This window comes from Erithacus rubecula (assembly GCF_903797595.1).
Source record: "Erithacus rubecula genome assembly, chromosome: 27".
NCBI classification, from domain to species: Eukaryota; Metazoa; Chordata; class Aves; order Passeriformes; family Muscicapidae; genus Erithacus; species Erithacus rubecula.
The window spans coordinates 3,724,336-3,742,919 of NC_136679.1; the positions used below are offsets into that span (position 1 = coordinate 3,724,336).

Sequence of the window (18,584 nt, forward strand, 5' to 3'; positions counted from 1 at the left end):
GGTGCCTTTGAGGAGGGACCCCAAGCAAAGGAAATCTTTGGCTTGTAGACCCTTACAGTGTGTGTGTGCAGAGTCGGGGTCACCAGCTCCTGCTGTGTCCCGAGTGTCCATCCCCCAGCCGGGCCACAGCGGGGCCTTTGTTGGGCAAAGGCTGGGAGAGGCCTCAGGCCCCGCCAGAGCTCATCCCACAGCCCCGGGCTGGCACCGAATGGATTCGTGATCAGGGCTGGCAGGGGCAGCGGCTCAGGGCAGCCTTGGCACCGGGCCGGGGGTAACAGGGCCGGGGGGTGACAGGGTGGGGGGGTGACAGGGCCTGGAGAGGTGACTGGGCCCGAGGCAGTGATGGGGCGTGCGGGGGTGACAAAGTGTGGAGGCGTGACAGGGACAGGGGGGTGACGGGGCCCGGGGGAGGTGACACAGCCCGGGGGAGGTGACAGGGCCCGGGGGTCACAGGGTCTGAGGCAGCCGCTCCCGGCGCTGTCTCCGGGCGAGCGGCGCCTTCGCGGCCGCTCATTGGCGGGAGGCACGAGCGAGCTGTTTTCCCATTGGCTGCGCGCCGGCGGGCGGGGCCAATCGCGGCGCAGCGCCTTGCTCGCCGGGCGGCTGTCACCGCATGGCCAACGGAGCCTCTCACGTTGCGCGGGGAGGCGCGAGGCGGCCGCGCGGGCGCTGATTGGTCGGGAGCCTCGGGCTCTGGCCAATGGGCGGGGGCGCGCGGGGTGGGGCGGCCGTTGGGCCGGCGTGAGGACAACGGCCGGAACTCGCCTCAGGCTGGTCCGCGCGGGCCCGCGCCGAGACCGGCCCGGAGCTATGGAGGTGAGGGACGGGACGGGACGGGGCGAGGCGGGCACCGACATGGGGACAGGGGTTGGCTGTGCTCCTCCGCCCTTCACACGCCTGGCGGGCCGCCGCGGCTCTCTTGGGCTGGGCCCCGTCGGCGCTGGCGAGGCCCGACCAGCTTTGCGCCTGCCCTCGGCAGGTGTTCGAGCCCCGCTACCGCCTCCGGGCCCCAGCGCCCTCCCGTGTGGGGGCAGATGTGAGACACGGAGCTCAGGCCTGTGGGGAAAATACCCATCAGCATCCTGAAAAACACCTGTTTGGGAAAAAAGGGGAAAAGTGTGGGTTTGGGGGTGTCTACAAGCTTGCTCGTGTTCTGTGGGATTGTGGACTATGTCAGCATCAGCTGTCCCTGAGAACGGTGATCTCTGAGGGAAAAACATGGCACAGTAAGCTCAGGATATAGAGGATATAGAGGGGAGCTCTACAATTACTGAGTGTGTTCACTTATTTGGAAAATATGCCAAAAAACCAGAGAGAAATAGCTGGGTGTAACAGTGGTGTGAGCTATAATGAAGATCCTTAGGTGCATCCTCAGGGAGCTGCAGAAGGATGTGTTTCCAGAGAGCAGAGCTTATTCAGAGCCCTGATCCTGGGAAACTGAGTTATCTGAATTTATTCCTCATTCCAGATGAACTGCTGTGGTAACATGCCAATAACTTCACTTTTCTATTTGTTGGCTAAAGGGGGTTTTAGCTAGTCAGTTTAGCTTTTCCTTGTGTATCTCACCCTTGGGAGAAGAGAAGAGCCCTCAGTTTTTGTTTGTTCTAGTTCTTTGCTCCTGCTGGCCTGTGATTTCTGGCACTTGGAGGGGTGTCCCTCCAGTTGGAGTTGTTTCTCCCATAGTTACAGAATGGTGCAGATTTCCACCACAGCTCTCTGGGTGTGTATGGTAGGAAATTTCCAGTTCTTGATATCTGGAAATGCACATCCATGCCATCACATAACTTAAACACTGTGTGGGAGCAGTGATGGAAGGACAAGGAGGTGTCCAGGGGGGCTGAATAACTTTGCTGCTGTTGGAGGAAGGGTTTCCTACCCATGGCAGGGGTTGGAACTGGAACCTTAACTTTAAGTAACTTTGGAACTTTAAGGTCTCTTTCAAGCCATGCCATGATTTCTGATGTGTTTGATGTTCCTCTGTGGTTGTTCTGATGTTGGGAAGCTCAGCTGGTGGAAACAGGGAGAGTGCAGATTTCCTTTGATCTGCACCTTCCCTGTCTCTGAACACCTTTGGAATTTCCTGTACTTTGGTAGGTTCAGCTATTCCTTGTGTTTTACATCCATGTGTAGAATCACATCCTTGTAAACTTGGATGGAACAGAATCCAGCCCCTCACACCCTTCTCTGTGTAACCATGTCCCTGTCCCTTTAGCCTTTCATGCCGTTCTGTGTGTTCTGATGTCCCTGTCCCTTCCCTGTCCCTTCAGCCCCTCACACCGTTCTGTGTATAACCCTGTCCCTGTCCCCGCAGCCCCTCACACCCTTCTCTGTGTAACCATGTCCCTGTCCCCGCAGCCCCTCACACCCTTCTCTGTGTAACCATGTCCCTGTCCCCGCAGCCCCTCACACCCTTCTCTGTGTAACCATGTCCCTGTCCCTTCAGCCCCTCACGCCGTTCTGTGTGTTCTGATGTCCCTGTCCTTTCCCTGTCCCTTCAGCCCCTCACACCGTTCTGTGTGCTCTGATGTCCCTGTCCTTTCCCTGTCCCTTCAGCCCCTCACGCCGTTCTGTGTGCTCTGATGTCCCTGTCCTTTCCCTGTCCCCTCAGCCCCTCACGCCGTTCTGTGTGTTCTGATGTCCCTGTCCTTTCCCTGTCCCTTCAGCCCCTCACGCCGTTCTGTGTGCTCTGATGTCCCTGTCCTTTCCCTGTCCCTTCAGCCCCTCACGCCGTTCTGTGTGCTCTGATGTCCCTGTCCTTTCCCTGTCCCCGCAGCCCCTCACACCCTTCTCTGTGTAACCATGTCCCTGTCCCTTCAGCCCCTCACGCCGTTCTGTGTGTTCTGATGTCCCTGTCCTTTCCCTGTCCCTTCAGCCCCTCACGCCGTTCTGTGTGCTCTGATGTCCCTGTCCTTTCCGTGTCCCCGCAGCACAACGTGGCGTTCCGAGGCGGCGGCCGCAGCTGGGGCAGTGCGGAAGCGGGCGGGAGGCCCACGGACGTGTTCAGCCCCGCCCTGCCGGGCTCTGCCTCGCTCTATGGCTGCTACAAATCACAGGTTCGGTTGGTTATTGATTATTTTTATAGCTCTGTAGGAGTTTGGGTTGCTTGTGAACAACATGGCTCTTAAGTGGATGCTTACAATGGTGAACATAAATCACAGTGTTTTGGTTTAACTGGAGTAAATCTTCATCGCTGTGACTTTCATCAATGGTTTTTCTAATGCAGTCACTGATGAAGCTGTACGGGATGATTGTTAAAATGGTTTTTCACCATTGTTCTGGTGAAATGTTCATAGTAATTGTTCTCCTGTTGGCATAAACAATTGTATGCAGAGTGAGGAGCAAATGACTCTTTTAGGAAAACTGGAAAGTGGGTAAGAAGGAGAACCTTAGCTATTGCCTCAGATATTTCTGTAATCCAAGCATTCATAGGGGCCAGTTCTTAGTCTGATCAGCAGAAAGTGCCAGGACAGTTAGATATGTCTGCTTTCTCTTGGAATTTTTGCCTTTCATAGCTATAAACTTTCCCTGAGGTAGACTCAAATGAAAATTCATTCCCAGTACCTTTAAGACCAGGCTTGCTATTTCTTCCATCCAGGACTTGTTATTTTGTCAGACTACTCTGCTCCACAAAGGCGTGTGTCATGAGTCTTTAACATTTAACCCTGCAAAAACACTGTTTATTGTTTCACTTCTTGAGAGCTAAGAAGGCCTACTGTGTCTAAATCAAACACATACAATAAAGGTAAAGATGTTCCTTTTCACTTAATCAGAATATGATGCCTTTCATCAATAAAAGAATTGGCTGTAAATTTTCTTCAGTAACCTAATAACCTGTACTGAAGGGAGAAATGGCATCTAATCCTAACTGCTGGCAGAGATCAACCAGCAGAAACTGGAGCAGATGTTTTAGGTTAGCATTGTTGCTGGTCTTAAGAACTCTCTAAGCCTAGAGGAAGTGTCAGGTTGAGGAAGGAGATGTTGTTTATTCTGTGCATGGTGCTGGGGGAAGTTTCCCACAAACCAGGCACACCAAAGAATGAAAAGAGAGAATTTAGACACTGAAGTTTGCATAAAGGTGCCTGTGTAACCAATGCAGTCACTGGGCTTGTGCAGCCTTAAATAAAATATCCCACTTGTGATCTCCATCTTTCTTTGCTCATTCCATTACCTGGTGGATTTATGTAATGTTGGATGGATAGTAAGAAAGCATTTCTGATACTCTTTTTAGCTTCTTATAACAGCCTTTGCAAATTTTTACATTGTAGCAATTTCTGTACTAGCATAAGGCTCATACCCATACGGCTAGGTTGGATAGTTGAAATTAGATATAGGGGTTATTTATTAGTTGAAAGGAAGCTACTGGGGGTTGAATAGTTAAAATCACAGCCTCTGAGCTGGGTAAATTTACAAACACAAAATTAGAATGTGATTTAATTGATTATTTATTTCTATATCTTCACAAGGAGTACTAAAGCATACTCATCTTTTACCCATGTATCTGAGTATCCTTTTTATATTAATCTCTGGTGGAATTTCAAAATTATAGATGTTCTGTTTCATATCTAGGCAGAAATCTTGAATTTCAATTGTATTTCCTTCAGCTGTTGTTCATGTTCTGTACAGGTGGTGACACCTGTAGTTTGTCATCTGTTTCTTTCCTAATTGGCTCTGTGTCCTATTTTATATGTTGTGGTTCCATTATTGATCAGGTCTGGAGCAATAATAGCATGAATATCATATACTATAGTTTTAGGTATAGTCAAGTTTGAATAGTATTTGTTGTTTCCCTACCTGCTTAATTACATACAAGCTGATTTCCCAGATTTGAAGTGCTTTGGGAGGTGTTAAAGGTCAGGGCTTTCCTTTTACCTTTACTTGTATCCAATGGCCTTCTGCTACTACTTTATCTCCTACAGCTCAGCAATGATATTTACTTTCATCCTCCTTATGCATCAAAGGAAGACTTAAAGAGTGCATGTTGTCAGATTCCCATCTAGTTGTAACATTAATTATTTTAAATCTTTTATTCTCCTTAAACCATTGTACAGTTGGGTTCTTGTTAGAGTCTTTGGACAAGAAAGAACAAAAGGCTTGCCTACAAAAGTTTCATATTCAGAAGGGTTAAGGCAATACAGGGAATTGTGTCACAGTAACAATCTTAACCAATGTAAAATCATACCAACATTATAGGAAGTTTGACATCTGCCACTGTCTTGGCAATCCTGGTCTGTGCAATTCTATTTGTCTAAAACAATTACTGCAGTTGGAATTGCTACTACCCCTTGAGGGCATTCAAGTTCTGTGCAAGACAGACCTTCTTCCCAGGCACAGTTTATGAAGTTACTTTTAAACATTTTTAGTCCCAAAGATCCAGAGGAGGTGGTTTCTCACTTACCTGGTTCTGTAGTTTTCTTTAGTCCTGAATGGTGTCTCCACAGCTCTAGTCCTTGAAGTTGCACAGCTGTGTCTGTTGAAATGAGCTGCTATCACCCTTTCCAGTGTTCCTTCACTGGCTCATTGCTCCATGGTCTTGGACCCAATCTCCCCTCTGGATGTCATGAACAGGAAGGTCCAGATCAATCAGAATTCTGCAGTGAAAGTACTTGTTGATAGAGGACAAAACTCTCCCTTTAGAGATAATATAATTACACAAGTGTTCTTGGCCCAGATATTCACAGAACGTGGTTTGTAAGAGACTACCTGATAAGGTGTCCTATATAGATTTCAAAAGAACTGAGTTTATCTCTGGATAAATAGTGCTGGTGGCAACATCTCAGGCCTTTGTTTTGTCCTTTCTTCCTTCTGTGATACTTGGAGGTTTTGATTGGGCAGGGCCAGCTTGGCTGATGTAGTCTCAGGTGTTCTCTGTCCAGGTGGCCTTCACTAAATGTAGGTTCCAATATTTGAATCTGCTTTCAGTGTGGTTTTCAACAGTCCACTGCACTGTTCAACCTCCCCAGAGCCTGGTGCTCTATCCCCAGTACAACAAATGCTTGGAGCAGATTTGTTCCAGCCTGCTCTGGGCAGACCTGGTGTTAACCCTTTGTGCCCCACGTTTATTTGGTCCAGTTAAGGAATGGCACTTCCCAGCTGAGTCCTCCCACTGAGACTCTCCAAACCACACACTGATCTGTCACTACCCTGCTCTCCCCTTCCCCTCCCTGCTGTGGCAGAGTGGGGAGGAGAATTGGAGGCACAAAAGGAAAGATCACAGGTTGAGGTAAGAGCCATTTACTGGGAGCAGCAACAGCACTGATGATAGAGGGTACAAGAAAGGATTCACATGGAAAAAATTCCCAGTAATACTGACTGGCTCCCTCCAGTACATTTTCTCAACTGGAAGGATCCCCCTCTCCCTGGAAAAGAGCCCCTTTGCCCCAGGTACAGAACAACTTCTGGGTCCTGGCCATGCCCCTTCCCAGCTACTGCAAAAAATTAACCCTGTCCTGGCCAGAACCAGGACAGTTTGCTGACACACCTATAGGTATCCTGTGCCTAGGAATGATCTCCTTCAGTAATAGCTCACCTACCTCCTCACCCTGGTTGGTTGGGCAGGGAAAAGATTCAGGCCCCAAGAAAATTATCAGCTATTACCAGAAGTATTGATACCCATTCTGCCGTGGAAGGGAGAGAAATCAATTTGCCAGTGATTTCCTGGTGTGTTCCTTTGTTGGCTTGTCCTGGGGGAGGCTGAGGCTGGATCTGTGGATGCACACTGTGGTTCACATTTCTTCACTACTTTTTGTGATGCCTCCCATTTCAGTCCCAAGGGTACACAGTTTTATATTGTTTTCCAAAAACTGTTGAGCTGTTCTTAAATCTGTGTGGTAAAACCAGCAGACAGATTTGAGTCCAGCATAATTGAGTCTTTTGCCCCATTTGTGGATTCTCCCATTCAAATGCAAATAGCTTCTGACTTTGGTGTCCGTGGGACACAGAAGAAAGCATCTTACAAGTCCAGTATCAATACTTATTACTGTGCCTGCCTAGACCTTTTTGGGGAGGTCCCTGGTGGTTGGGGAGGTGCCCCCTACTCATTTTCCAGTGAAGGTCATCACACAGAAGGCTGAGTGACAAAGAAGTTGTGTTCTGCAGCTCAGCACCTTCTTCTTAAACAATTGCCAGACAGGTTGTAAAATCCAAAAGCTTTCCATAAGCCTTAAGCAACACTTGTTTAGCACACCTGAGAGCATCTGTGCTCAAAAGAGGGGTGAAAGGTGAGAATGATGCCATCAGCTTCCATCTGCAACAGAGAGCAAGGGAAGGGACAGAGAATTCTGCTTGAAGACATTAACATGGCCTGAAATTGTATTCCAAGTGTGTGCCTCACTTACCTCTCATGTCCTGGTTCTTCCAAGAGTGGATTCAGTTACAACCATGTACAATGTCAAAATGGCAAGTTTTATGTGTTTCATATTAAATAAATGCTTTTATTGTACATTAAATGCAGAATGAAGAAAATGTGGAGTTACCTCAGGCCTACAGTTCTTCCCTTCCAACATCAGAGTACTCTGCACCCATGGACCCTTCCCTTTTGTACTCCCCTTGGTCTACCTGTACAGATGACACCAAGCAGCCTGCTGCTCCTCAGATTAACCTGAAGTCCAGGTACTCATCCTTGACAGGGACTCTGTGTGTCTTGGAGTAGATGGATTTTTTTGGTTTTTTGCTGTTTAATTTAATGTAGAAAGTACTTTGAATGAAGGAATTGTTTTTATTAATACACAATTGGTTTTCAGGATTCAGCCTGAAAGGAATGATTATGGCAGTGAAACTGATTTATATGGACTCGTGTCAAACATCTTGGAAGAACAAGACAAACCACAGCCATGCTTTGCTGAGGGGTGAGTGAAGTGCAGGTGACATCTCCCCCCTCTGGTCTGCCTGTGCTCCTGAGTCAGCTCCATCTGCAGCTGGCCATGCTCTCTGAGCTTTCTCTCCTTCCCCTCATCTTCCAACATTTTGCTTGGGATACTTGGAAGCTTTTCTCAAGGCACTTAGATTGCATGGCAGCTTCTGGCTGGCTGGTATTTACAGAGCTTGTTAATTGGTATTTTTTAAATAAGATCATAACAAGTGTTGTGGACATGCTGTGTTCAGATAAATCCCCTGCATGCTTTGGTCTGTGTAAGGCATGAGTGAGGAGAGACAGAAGCATTTTCTCTGGAGTGCTGGGTCATGGCTTTGGAAGATTGAAGGCAGACTGGGTGCCTGAACTTGGTGCTGAACCAGGAGTTTTTTGGTGATGATGGACAGGACTGACAGACCAGGATTTGATGTGTACACATCCTTTGCATCTTGAAGGCCTGTCCATAGCTCCTTGAGCTGTGGTGGTGTGTTTGGACAAGGCAGAATGAATTTTCTCAGCTAGATAAGGGAAACTGAAGATGACAGAGACATCTTTGAAGTTCAAGTCAGACATCTTAGAATCATTTGAGATAAATTATTCTGAAATAATTAGTTTCTTAAACCTTGTTTTGTGTTTGGGAATGAGGAGCAGCAGCACAGATCAGTGTCTAACCATGTGTTTCTTGTTTTCCAAGGAGTTGCCCTCCCACCCTGAAGTCAGTGTGGCCAGTGAACACGCCCAGAATGGAGCACCATGACCTGTTGCCAGAGGCCAGGAGGGCAGTTGTTGGAACAGTGCCCCAGCAGGGTTTCTATGGCAGTGAGTCCATCCCTGCTGCTGACAGGCAGTTCCTGCAGAGTCCCACTCTGGTGCCACAGCAGAAGGCAGATGATTGTTACCGTGGCTTTGCCGGTGTGGACCTGGAGGAGCAGAGCTTGTACTCCAGGAGTGATCGTGCCAATGGCTGCAACTTGCAGGCTAGTGAGGGTATGAAAACAACATCTGTGTATCAGAACTACCCCTACCTGAAAAACACCTTTGCAGCCCAGGCTGGGTACTCAGAAGCAATCAAAGACCTGGCAGCTGATGCATTCCCTTATGGAAGGGAGAAGGTGTGTCCCAAAGGAGCAGATGCACAGGTGCACCCAAAGCAGGCAGAAACATTCCTTCCACAGTGTCACAGATACAATGAGAGCACAGATTATACCAGATATGCTGAATATTCTCATGCTGGTAAAGCAAAGCCCAGCAAGGGCACCAGTTGTAACCTCCAAGAAAACAGAAAGCTGGTAAATGGAACCCCTGAGGCTCCACCTCTGGATGCAGAGCCCTATGCTAAATTATTTCAAGTTAAATCAGGAAATCAGAAAAAATTTGAAGATACAATTTCAGATCAGCACGACTTTACATTTCCCAAGTCTGTAGGACTTGTATCAGAAAAACAATTTGCAAGTGAATCTTCCTTCGGCACTGATTTTGGGCAAAAATTTGAATATGGACTAAAACCTTTTGCAGCTTGTCCTGGGAATAATGGTGTGGAAAAGCAGCAGTTTTCCAAGGCCGATCTTCAGAACCCTGAATTCTATAAATCACTCCCACTGTTGCCCAGTGCAGCAGTCCCCTCAGAAGGCTCTAGTGCCAGGCCAGGGTGGATGAACATCCAAACCAAAGCCACGGCTTCCAGCCCCTTCCAGAATCCAAGTCCTTTGTTGAAACAGAATAATCAGTCACCTGCATTTCCAAAAAGCTCTCGTCATTCTAATGATGTTTTTCAGTTGCCATCTTCAAATTTGCCTTTAAATAGTAATTTACTTCACAAGTACTGTCAAGACAACCAATTCCTGTCCAGCCCTGACTTTGGCTACGGCACCGCAGAGCGAGCTCGGGCGGCTGCGTGCATGGAAGCCCTGGTTAGGGGTGGGGAAGAGAACCTCATCGAGTACCTCAGTGAGAAGAAGCTGAAGCAACCAAATGGCTTCTGTGACAGTTACTTGGCTCAGCAGTTGGGGATCATTGACAATCTGAACAAGCAGCGTTTCCAGCTGAAGCCGCAGAGCGAGCACTGTGATCTGGAAGGGCAGAACCAGGCGGATGGGGTGTTTCAGGACATGTACCAGGAGCTGCTGGAGTCTCAGGGGCAGCTGCATCTTGGGGCAGGGAATGGGGACACCGGTGCCATCGGTGCTGGGAGCTGCCTGCAGGCTCCAGGCATTCCCAACTGCATGGTGGGTGACTTCAGGCGGAACCGGCAGCTGGGCCCCGGCACCTTCCCCATGAGGTCTGCTCACCCCTTGGGCCGCTCCGTGGTGCCTCTGGTGGAGCCTCACACCTTGTTCTCCCAGGATGATCTCAAGCGCCTCTACCCCTGCTTTACAGACAAGATGTACAGTGACAGTGCCCTCTCTGGGTTTGTGTCAGCATTTGGATTTCAAAAGCAAGTGAAGAGTCGCAATGGGCCTGCCAGTGAGCTGCACGTGAGACTGGAGGAGTGTTATGAGCAGTGGAGAGCTTTGGAGAAGGAAAGAAAGAAGGTAAGAAAACCAAACTAGAATAATATCACAGATTTGATGTAGATCTCATCCTGCTCAGTGCAGTCACAGATCGTGGGTAGTTCTGCTGTTAGGAGTTGAAATGCTTGATGGGACTTTAAAGTTACAAGTTTGTTTCTCTGTGTGTTTTGGGACAGAAAGTGAAAGGTGTGGAGAGTTGTAGCCTGACTGGAAGCATAGTTAATATTGAATGGAATGTTGCATTAAAAGCAGGAATTTAGGAGCTTTCCCAGTTCCAGGGCTGGGGAAGGTGTGTTCATGAGGAACTAAGATGTGCTATACATTTTTTATTAATACAACAGAGTGCCTCTGGAACTTGGAAAATACAGTAAATATGTTTTGAATTGAAACTAAACTTTAATTCTTTCAACTCAATTTTTTTAGGAGCTACACTGAATTCCTACCTCCTGTTTCCCTGAAGGTTTAAACATAAGGTGTATTTGAAGGAGTTCTTTTTTTTTTCCCCCCAGAAACAGAAGCTGAGGGAGGGTCATTTAATTCAAACCTTTGCAGTAAAAGACTCAGGCAGTGCTGTGTGAAGCCTTACTAAAAACAGTTGCTTTTTTTGGTCTGTAGGAAAACCTATCTTCATTTCACCAGCTGAATGGGGTTTGAATTTCAATACCTGGGATTGTCTGTGGGGGATGCTGGGCCAAATTTCACCTGGCAATAGTGGGACCTTTGGGAGTTCTCCTCTGCCAGCCTCCACAAAGAAACCAATTCCAAGAAGATGGAACATGTGGATTTTTTGGATGGTGTTTCCTGATGAAAGCCACTGCTTGCTTTGAATAGAGGGGCTGAGGAAAAGTGAGCCCAGCTTAAGGGGGGGAGGTGGTGTCTGGGGTACTGGAAAGTACAGGAGAGAAAAAGCTGATATGTGCATGGCTAGGGGGTAATAGTGAGGGGATTCAGCTTTATCACAAAATCCCAGAATGGCTTCGTTTGGATTAAGAACCTTAAAGCTCCTTCAGTCCCACCCCTGCAGTGGGCAGGGACACCTTCCACTACCCCAGGCTGCTGCAAACCCATCCAGCCTGGCCTGGGACCCTCCCAGGGATGGGGCAGCCACAGCTGCTCTGGCCAGCCTGTGCCAGGGCCTCCCCATCCTCCCAGGGAACTATTTATTTCTAATATCTAGTCTGAAGCTGCTCTCTCTGTGTGAAGACATTCCCCCTTGTCTTGGCACACTATTCTCTTGTTAATAGTGCACCACTATAAAACCATCCAATAATTGCAATTTGAAATCAGATTCACCCAATTCTATGTTGTTATGGGTGTTTCAGAGTGACATAACAAGGGGATTAGAGAGATGGAATCTTGGAATCTTGCAAACAGTTTTTAAAATACTTTTCTGATGACTAGATTAAATATAGAATCCTGGAATGATTTGGTTTGGAAGGGACCTTAAAGACCATCCAGCCCCACCCACCTGCCATGGGCAGGAGCATCTTCCACTAGATCAGGATGCTTAGGAAAACAATCTTTCTATAGTTTCATCTGTACAAAAATTAGGTGAATTGCTGACGGAAACAGTTTTATTTTAGTTTTATGTGTGAGATCCACATCTGTTTGGTCTTTTTTTTTTTTCCCTGTAATTCTGACTTGCCTCCATTTTATTTCCAGGCAAAACCAGTACAGGCTGTAGTCAGAGTGAGCAGACATAGCACTGCTGGAACACGGTGTGTTGGCACGACTGCTTTAGTTGAACTGCTTTGAGTAAAGCAGTTGTTCACTTAAAGCAGGTGATTGTCTCACCAGAGAGTTAAATCCCAAATGCCTGAATCCTCATTGTCTCCTTTAAAAAACTCCAAAACCCTGATGGAAAGAAATTAAATCTGATTTTTTTTTTTCTTGTTTCTGTAATGAAGCACACACTGCATGTATATTCTGAGGGAGTTTTCTTTTGTTTTCCTGCAGACTGAATCAGCTCTTGCTAAGAATTTCCAAGGGAAGAAGGTTTCCAGTACTAACAACATTCCAATTCCAAGGCTGACATCAAATCCATCAAGGGTTGATCGTTTAATTGTGGATCAGCTACGGGAACAAGCCAGAGTGAGTTGTAGGACTAAAAAAATCTATTGAACTTATCCCACAGAACTTAGAGTACAGTGTGAGATAGGTAAGATGATGAGAGCAGCTTTTCCCAAAATAGCTTTGTTCTTCAGTGCTGTGCAGGGAATAACATTTCAGCAGTCCCTGTTAGAGCTCCTGCAGCTCCAGGGTGCTGTTTCTAGGGAAGCCCAGAGGGGATGAGGCTCACAGTTACATCCCCATGTGCCAGGAGATGTGGTTCTGGTGCAGGAACGTGCATGTGGTGCTGCATCCAGTGCTGGAGCCTGTGCACAGCTCTCAGGGGTGCTGCATTCAGAGCAGCTCAGCAGGGAAATATCCACTGTGGGTTTGGAGACACTGGGATGGAGGAGGTGTTTGTGGGGAAAACCAGGTTTAGTTAATGTTTGGAAGATGTTGACATATGCTTAAGAGTGTGTTATGTTTTAATGCAGAATGATTATTTGATGCACCTTCAGCCTGAGTTTCTGTTACTAGTTTGCTGTTTAACCCAGAGAGCCATAACCAGTAGGGCAAGGGGGACTGGTGCCTGCTGAGCTCTGTGGGCAAACCACAGTGCTGGTGACAGCCCCAGGGTCCATGGGGAGGTGACAGCTGGGGGAGGAGGGAGCACAGACTGCCATCAGAGTGGTGAGGGGCTGCTGTGGCCCTCTGAGCCCCAGACACCAGAGCCATGGTGCTGGTGCTGCAGGCAAGGAGAAGCAGAAACCAGCCTGTCCCCCCTGTCAGGGGCTGTGGGGTGGAAGGGTTCTGGGAAATGTTGGGTTTGGAGGCAGCAGCAGTGCTGGGCCAGCCACTGGGCAGCAGGGGGGAGCAGCAGCCTGTCCTGCCTGCCTCACACAGGAGGAGCTGTGCCTGCTCACTGCCTGCTGCTGCTCATCCAGCTGAGGGATGGACTGAAAGGCATGGATGGCCTTAGTGTACTCTTTTAACTCCTGCTCTATGAATCCCAAAAGAACAGCCTTAGTTTTCATGTTTAGAAAGCTTGCCTGGCCTTGTACTGCCCTTAAAACTGCCTCCAAAACAGGGCTTAAGCCTCTCTAGCCATTTGAGGAACCAAACTTCAGCACCTCAAACCCTTGTTAGGTAGTTTTAAGGATGCTCAACAGCAGAGTGGGGCTGTTAAACTGGATTCTAACATCAGAGAGCTTGGTGATGGCCAGAGTGGAGCCCTGGTAAAAAGGTTTGAGTGGAAGCTGGGTTGGCTGAATCTGGGATTAACTTTTTATTGTTGGAGCATCCAGTTAAATCCTCTTGACATGCATTCCCTGAGGACATTAAGTGTAGCCATGGCCCATGGAACATTCCAATTTGGGGATTTTTAGGTTCTCTTTTTCTGCAGACCAGTAACCAAGTTCTCAGCATTATGTGACTGTGGCTGAGGAGTCACTGACCATGGGCAAACCCACAGGTGATGTGACTGCTATAAGACAAGACAACAATATGCACATTTTTAGGGGACTAAACCTGAATTATCTCTGAATGTTTGTTCTCAGCTCCCTTAGTGTTGAGTGTTGATCCCAAAGTCAGCCCACACGTGGTTCCACAGCAGCCTTCCCTTTCCCAGTGCAGCTGTGACTGCTGCTGGCCAGGCTGCCCTGCACAGGACAAGGGCCTGTCTGGGTTTTCACTCAGAAACTGCAGCAGTGCTGTGAGAAGGGAGCACCCCAGTGCTCTGAATTCAGGGAAATGCACATTGTCCTGAAGCCACCTTTTGTTCATGGATGTCTCAAAGCTGTACAGATCTGTATTAACCAGTAAGCTGGGGGTCCTTACTGGGGAATTGTAGCTTTGCTGTTGTGCTTTGCACACCCAGCTGTACCACAGCTTTGGGTTTGGAGATCAACAAATCCCAGGTAAGAACTTAAAACTGCTTCAGCTGTAACTTCATGAACTGTTCTCAAGAGAAAATAATGATTGCCATTAATCTGCTCTCCCTAGTTAGTTCATTTCCCTGTAAGTGTGGATGAGTACAGTGTGAGCCCCTGTTAGATGTGATTGTTCATTAGGTGTGTGATAATTGATAAAAGGTTCATGTTAATCATAAAAGTATTGGGGTTTGTATAAACCAAAGTACTTGGGTCTGAAATGAAGCATGACACTAAAGAAAGGAAAATATAAGATTAAATCATTCTGTTTTAAATCCCCCTGTTATGAATATTATGTTTTCTAAATAAGTTGTATCTACTGACAGTTTGAAAAACAAGGCTTTCACACAGCCCAACAGATTCTACAAAATCAGATTTCTCTTTGTGTAACCAATTGCAGCCTATCCCCAAGACCAGACTTCCTGACTTCTGCCATTCCTTATCTACTAGAGCAGATGGTTATCTGTGGAACTGACACATTGTCTAGAGACTCCAACAATCCCCCAGACCACCACTGCTTACCTGGCAGAATTATGGCAACAGAAAAATAACAATTATTGATGACTGCAAGCAAACCAAACCAAAGTTTGGTGGAGCATGGAGTGGGCAGTTAGCCCATGAATCCCAGCACTGCTTGCTCTGTCCGTATAAACTAAAGCAATCCAAATGCTGCAGAATATGCAGAGTTTGTTTCTCCTGGGCTGCAGGTGGTGACCCTGCTGGGGAAGATGGAGCGCCTGCGCAGCTCCCTGCTGCACGCCAACATCTCCACTGCCCTGGACAAGCAGCTGGAGTCCATCCAGGCGCTGCAGGCCCGCAGGAAGGACGAGATTGTCAGCACGGCCAACCGCCCGCGGCACGGCGCGCCCCGCTGCCAGGACGAGAGAGGTACGCAGGGGCTGCCATTCAGCTCTGAACCTCCTTTCAGTATTAGAGCTTGGTCAAATGCAGACTGGGTGGCTTTGGATGAGGGTTTGAGGAGACAGTAAAAATGCATTTTAGAGATAAATGGGTTAAATCAGTTTGGAGGCGATTATTTAGTTAATAAACTAGCAAGGAATAAAAATTAGTGGGTTTTTTGATAACACATTCAGGGATTGGAGATGTTGTTAAGCTATTGCCTCTTGCTTCTCTCTGTCCCTCATATTCCTGTTCCTATGAACCTTCCAGCTCTGTCTTTGTCTAGAACTTTCTTAGTATCTCCATGTTGAATGTGCCCAAAGTGACTGAAATGGCCTTGGGTTACAAATGGGTTTCTTTTCAAGCATCTTCTGTCATAGACTGGCATAATTACAAATAATATTTTGGATGGATGCACAAAAATACAATAAGCAGAACGTTTTCATTCTTATTGGTATCCCATATAAGCCAAATATTCAGCTTCATCTTTGACCAGTGCACAGGCAGAGTGGCAGGTTCCCTTGTCTCTGAGATGGGAGTCAGGGTAAATTCCTGCTCCCTGCAGCACTCTGACCTCCTACCTTGTGTCAGAAGCTCTGACATTTCTGAATCTTCTGCTCTCTTCTGCTGTTCTTTCTACATCTGAATTTCAGGGGTTCTTTTACTTCTTTGGGATGTAGTTCTGAAACTCTCAAGATTACTCAGAACATACACTGCAGCATTCTTTCTTTTCACCTGTTCCCCATCATTCCTGTTTCTTTTTACCTTGACTGAAGATGATGGGACTTTTTATGGTAAAGGGGTTTTTTTGGGTGTTGAAGCCTATGAAAATAATTTGCTTTACCTAGTACTACCAGATCTGTGAGCTCTTTGGAACAGAGTATTCTGGGAAGGAGTTGTCAGACCTGGAGGTGCAGCTGCTAGGAGAGAAGGGGATGTGATTATTTACCTGGAGGGGTGGTGCTTGGTCCTCTGCCTCCCATTGCTGTCTTGGGCTGTTGAGCCTGGAGCAGCAGTTGTGGAGGATTTTTTTTGAACAGTAAATTGTTGGATGCAGTAACTGTATTTGCTCTGTCAGGCAAAACCTTGAGGGAAAGGCCTGAAGCTCTTCTGGTTTGTTCAGGAGCAGGTCTTGTCCAGCCCTGTTTCCACAGCACCTTTCTATTCCATCTGATATGATATTTAGCATCTATTACAGAATCACAGGATGGTTTGGGTGGGAAAGGTCCTTAAAGCCCATCTAGTTCCACCTTTGCTGTGGGCAGGGACACCTTCCACTATCCCAGGGTTCTCCAAGGCTTGTCCATTCTGGCCTTGGACACTGCCAGGGATCCAGGGGCAGCCACAGCTTCCCTGGAAAATCTGTGCCAGAATAATGGGAACACAGCTCAGGTGACCCTTTACAGCTCTGTGATTCAACACCCATCACAGAGCATAACTTGTGTGCTTCAACCCAATGCCCCAGAGGAGCTGTTCCTTCAGCCCTGGTAAGGATTTCTTGGCAGGACAGGTGAGGGAAGCCCAGAAGGGGAACCAGCTGCCATCAGTGTGTGTGTGGAGCAGCCCAGCCCGGGCTGCGGCTGCAGCAGGAAGATGCTGTAACAAATTCAACCTAAAAGCCACACACCTGCCTGGCTGAGTGAGGGCAGATAAATTCAGATGTAGCTTTTATAAAGCTGTAAAGGGTCGGACAGAAAGGGAGCGAAGGGTGTGGCAGCGCTGCAGACTAAAGCGCCGTTCGCTCCTCCTCCGCAGTGGTGCTCGCCCTGGCCGCGGCGCTCCGGGAGCTGTGCCTGGCCACGCGCAAGGTGCGCACCGAGCTCTGGTGCGCCTTCCAGATGACGCTGCCCAAACCCTGCGCTGGCAAACGGGCTCGGGAGAGGCTTCCCCAGGAGGGGGCGGCGCCCGAAGAGAAACGAGCCGAGACTCCCCCGGCTGCGGCTGCGGCCCCGCGAGGGCCCAGGGAAGGGGGGGCAGAGGGAGCCCCGGGGCCGTGCACGGACCTGCTCCACACTGTGTTTGAGAGAGGAGACGTGAATTCCTTGTAATTTTTGGTTCTTTTTAGTTACTTCAAAGTTTCAACTGCTAAAGTTCATATTTAAAGCTGTATCTTGATGAGGAGTGGGATTTGCCTTAAGGGCTCTCAGGTTAAGCTGTTAACATGATGGGCAGGGTCAGAATGTTGTAAAGCCAAACTGGTGAATGTTAACTTAAATAATCAGACTAATTCGTTGACAGCCAAGATATTATTTAACTCCTGCGGGTGAAGCCTGGTGTCCAACTCTCCCCATAACTCCTTTTAGTTTTGCTCTAGGAAATAGGTTTTTAAATAATGATTCTTAAAGACTGTGGTGTGACAGAGTGTGAAGCTGGTGTCAGATCAGATTGTGATGTAAAATGGTTTCCTTATGAGCTAAAACCTGAAAACAGAAAGAAAAAAGTCCAGGAATACCCAATATTCAAGTAAAAGTAGATATTTAAAATACAAATATTTATAGATTTGAGATTTTAAAGTCTATGTTTGGGAAAGGCAATATGCACCAGATTCCACTAAATTACCAGTAGAGCAGAATTGCTGTGTGAAACCATGAATTTAGTGAATGTGTTCAGGTATTTGGAATGCTCTTGGGAACAAATGAACTACTGTTGTAAAGTATTTAAGCATAATCAAACTACGACAGGCAGACAGGATTGTCCTGCAGAGCTGTGAAGGAGCTTCAATAATGAGCGTTGTTTTTAATTTAACTTCAGAAAAGGTGGTGGCAAGTTCTGAAATTTGGATTTTCTTAAAGTTACTAGTTTGGTTTGAAATTTGATTGTCAACTTCTAGACTTCTTAGTTCCCTTCTGCATTTGGGCAGCTCCCAGCACTGGTGCTTGCTTTCAGCTGTCAGTCTTTAGGAGCAGGAGAGGTGGATTCACCAGCACCCAACACTGGTGCTCAGGACAGAGCAGCCCTGGGAAACCCACGAGCAGTGGGTTCAAGTTACTGAGCTGACCATGCCTGCAAACCATGCTACTGACATGGCTCTGTTCTTCCTGCTGCTGGGAATGCTGATGTGCAGAAGGGGTGATGATATCAGATAGATTGCCATTAGATGATGTGCAGAAAGGACTGAGAAAGGCTCAGCAGAAGGTGAGGTGTGATCACGGCAACGACAGAAGTGCTGCTGGGTGAGTGGGGCAGAACATGCACAGCTTCCTAACAGTCACTGCACTGGGGGTGGTTCAGTTTGACCCAGGCTGTGTTGATGGTAAAGCAAAACTGACTGTGCTGACTGGAGTTGTCTATAAGAAATAAATTCATTTTTGTTGAAAAGCTTTTGTTCTGCAAGTGTGTTTCCAGACC

The 18,584-nt window shown here is 47.5% G+C and overlaps 1 protein-coding gene across 2 annotated transcripts; it reads left to right on the forward strand.

The window, feature by feature from the left end:
* Positions 1-736: 736 nt before the first annotated feature.
* Positions 737-18,554, forward strand: MEIOC (meiosis specific with coiled-coil domain). Of its 2 annotated transcripts, XM_079327865.1 has the most exons (8): positions 737-816; positions 2,928-3,053; positions 7,451-7,608; positions 7,740-7,844; positions 8,544-10,380; positions 12,316-12,450; positions 15,044-15,224; positions 16,992-18,554. In XM_079327865.1, exons 1-8 carry the CDS (start codon positions 811-813, stop codon positions 17,282-17,284), a joined length of 2,841 nt encoding a protein of 946 aa, XP_079183991.1. In that variant the 5' UTR covers positions 737-810; the 3' UTR covers positions 17,285-18,554. The 2 variants fall into 2 exon arrangements, with proteins under 2 accessions (XP_079183991.1, XP_079183992.1); XM_079327866.1 differs by lacking the exons at positions 15,044-15,224; positions 16,992-18,554 and adding an exon at positions 12,022-12,140 and having other exon boundaries at positions 776-816.
* Positions 18,555-18,584: the final 30 nt, after the last annotated feature.

What these genes read in the sequence shown, in the direction of transcription:
- MEIOC (XM_079327865.1), top strand. An exon ending in TGGAGAAGGAAAGAAAGAAG is followed by an intron (nt 10,381 to 12,315) that starts GTAAGAAAACCA and finishes GTTTTCCTGCAG; the next exon opens with ACTGAATCAGCTCTTGCTAA. An exon ending in CCGCTGCCAGGACGAGAGAG is followed by an intron (nt 15,225 to 16,991) that starts GTACGCAGGGGC and finishes CCTCCTCCGCAG; the next exon opens with TGGTGCTCGCCCTGGCCGCG.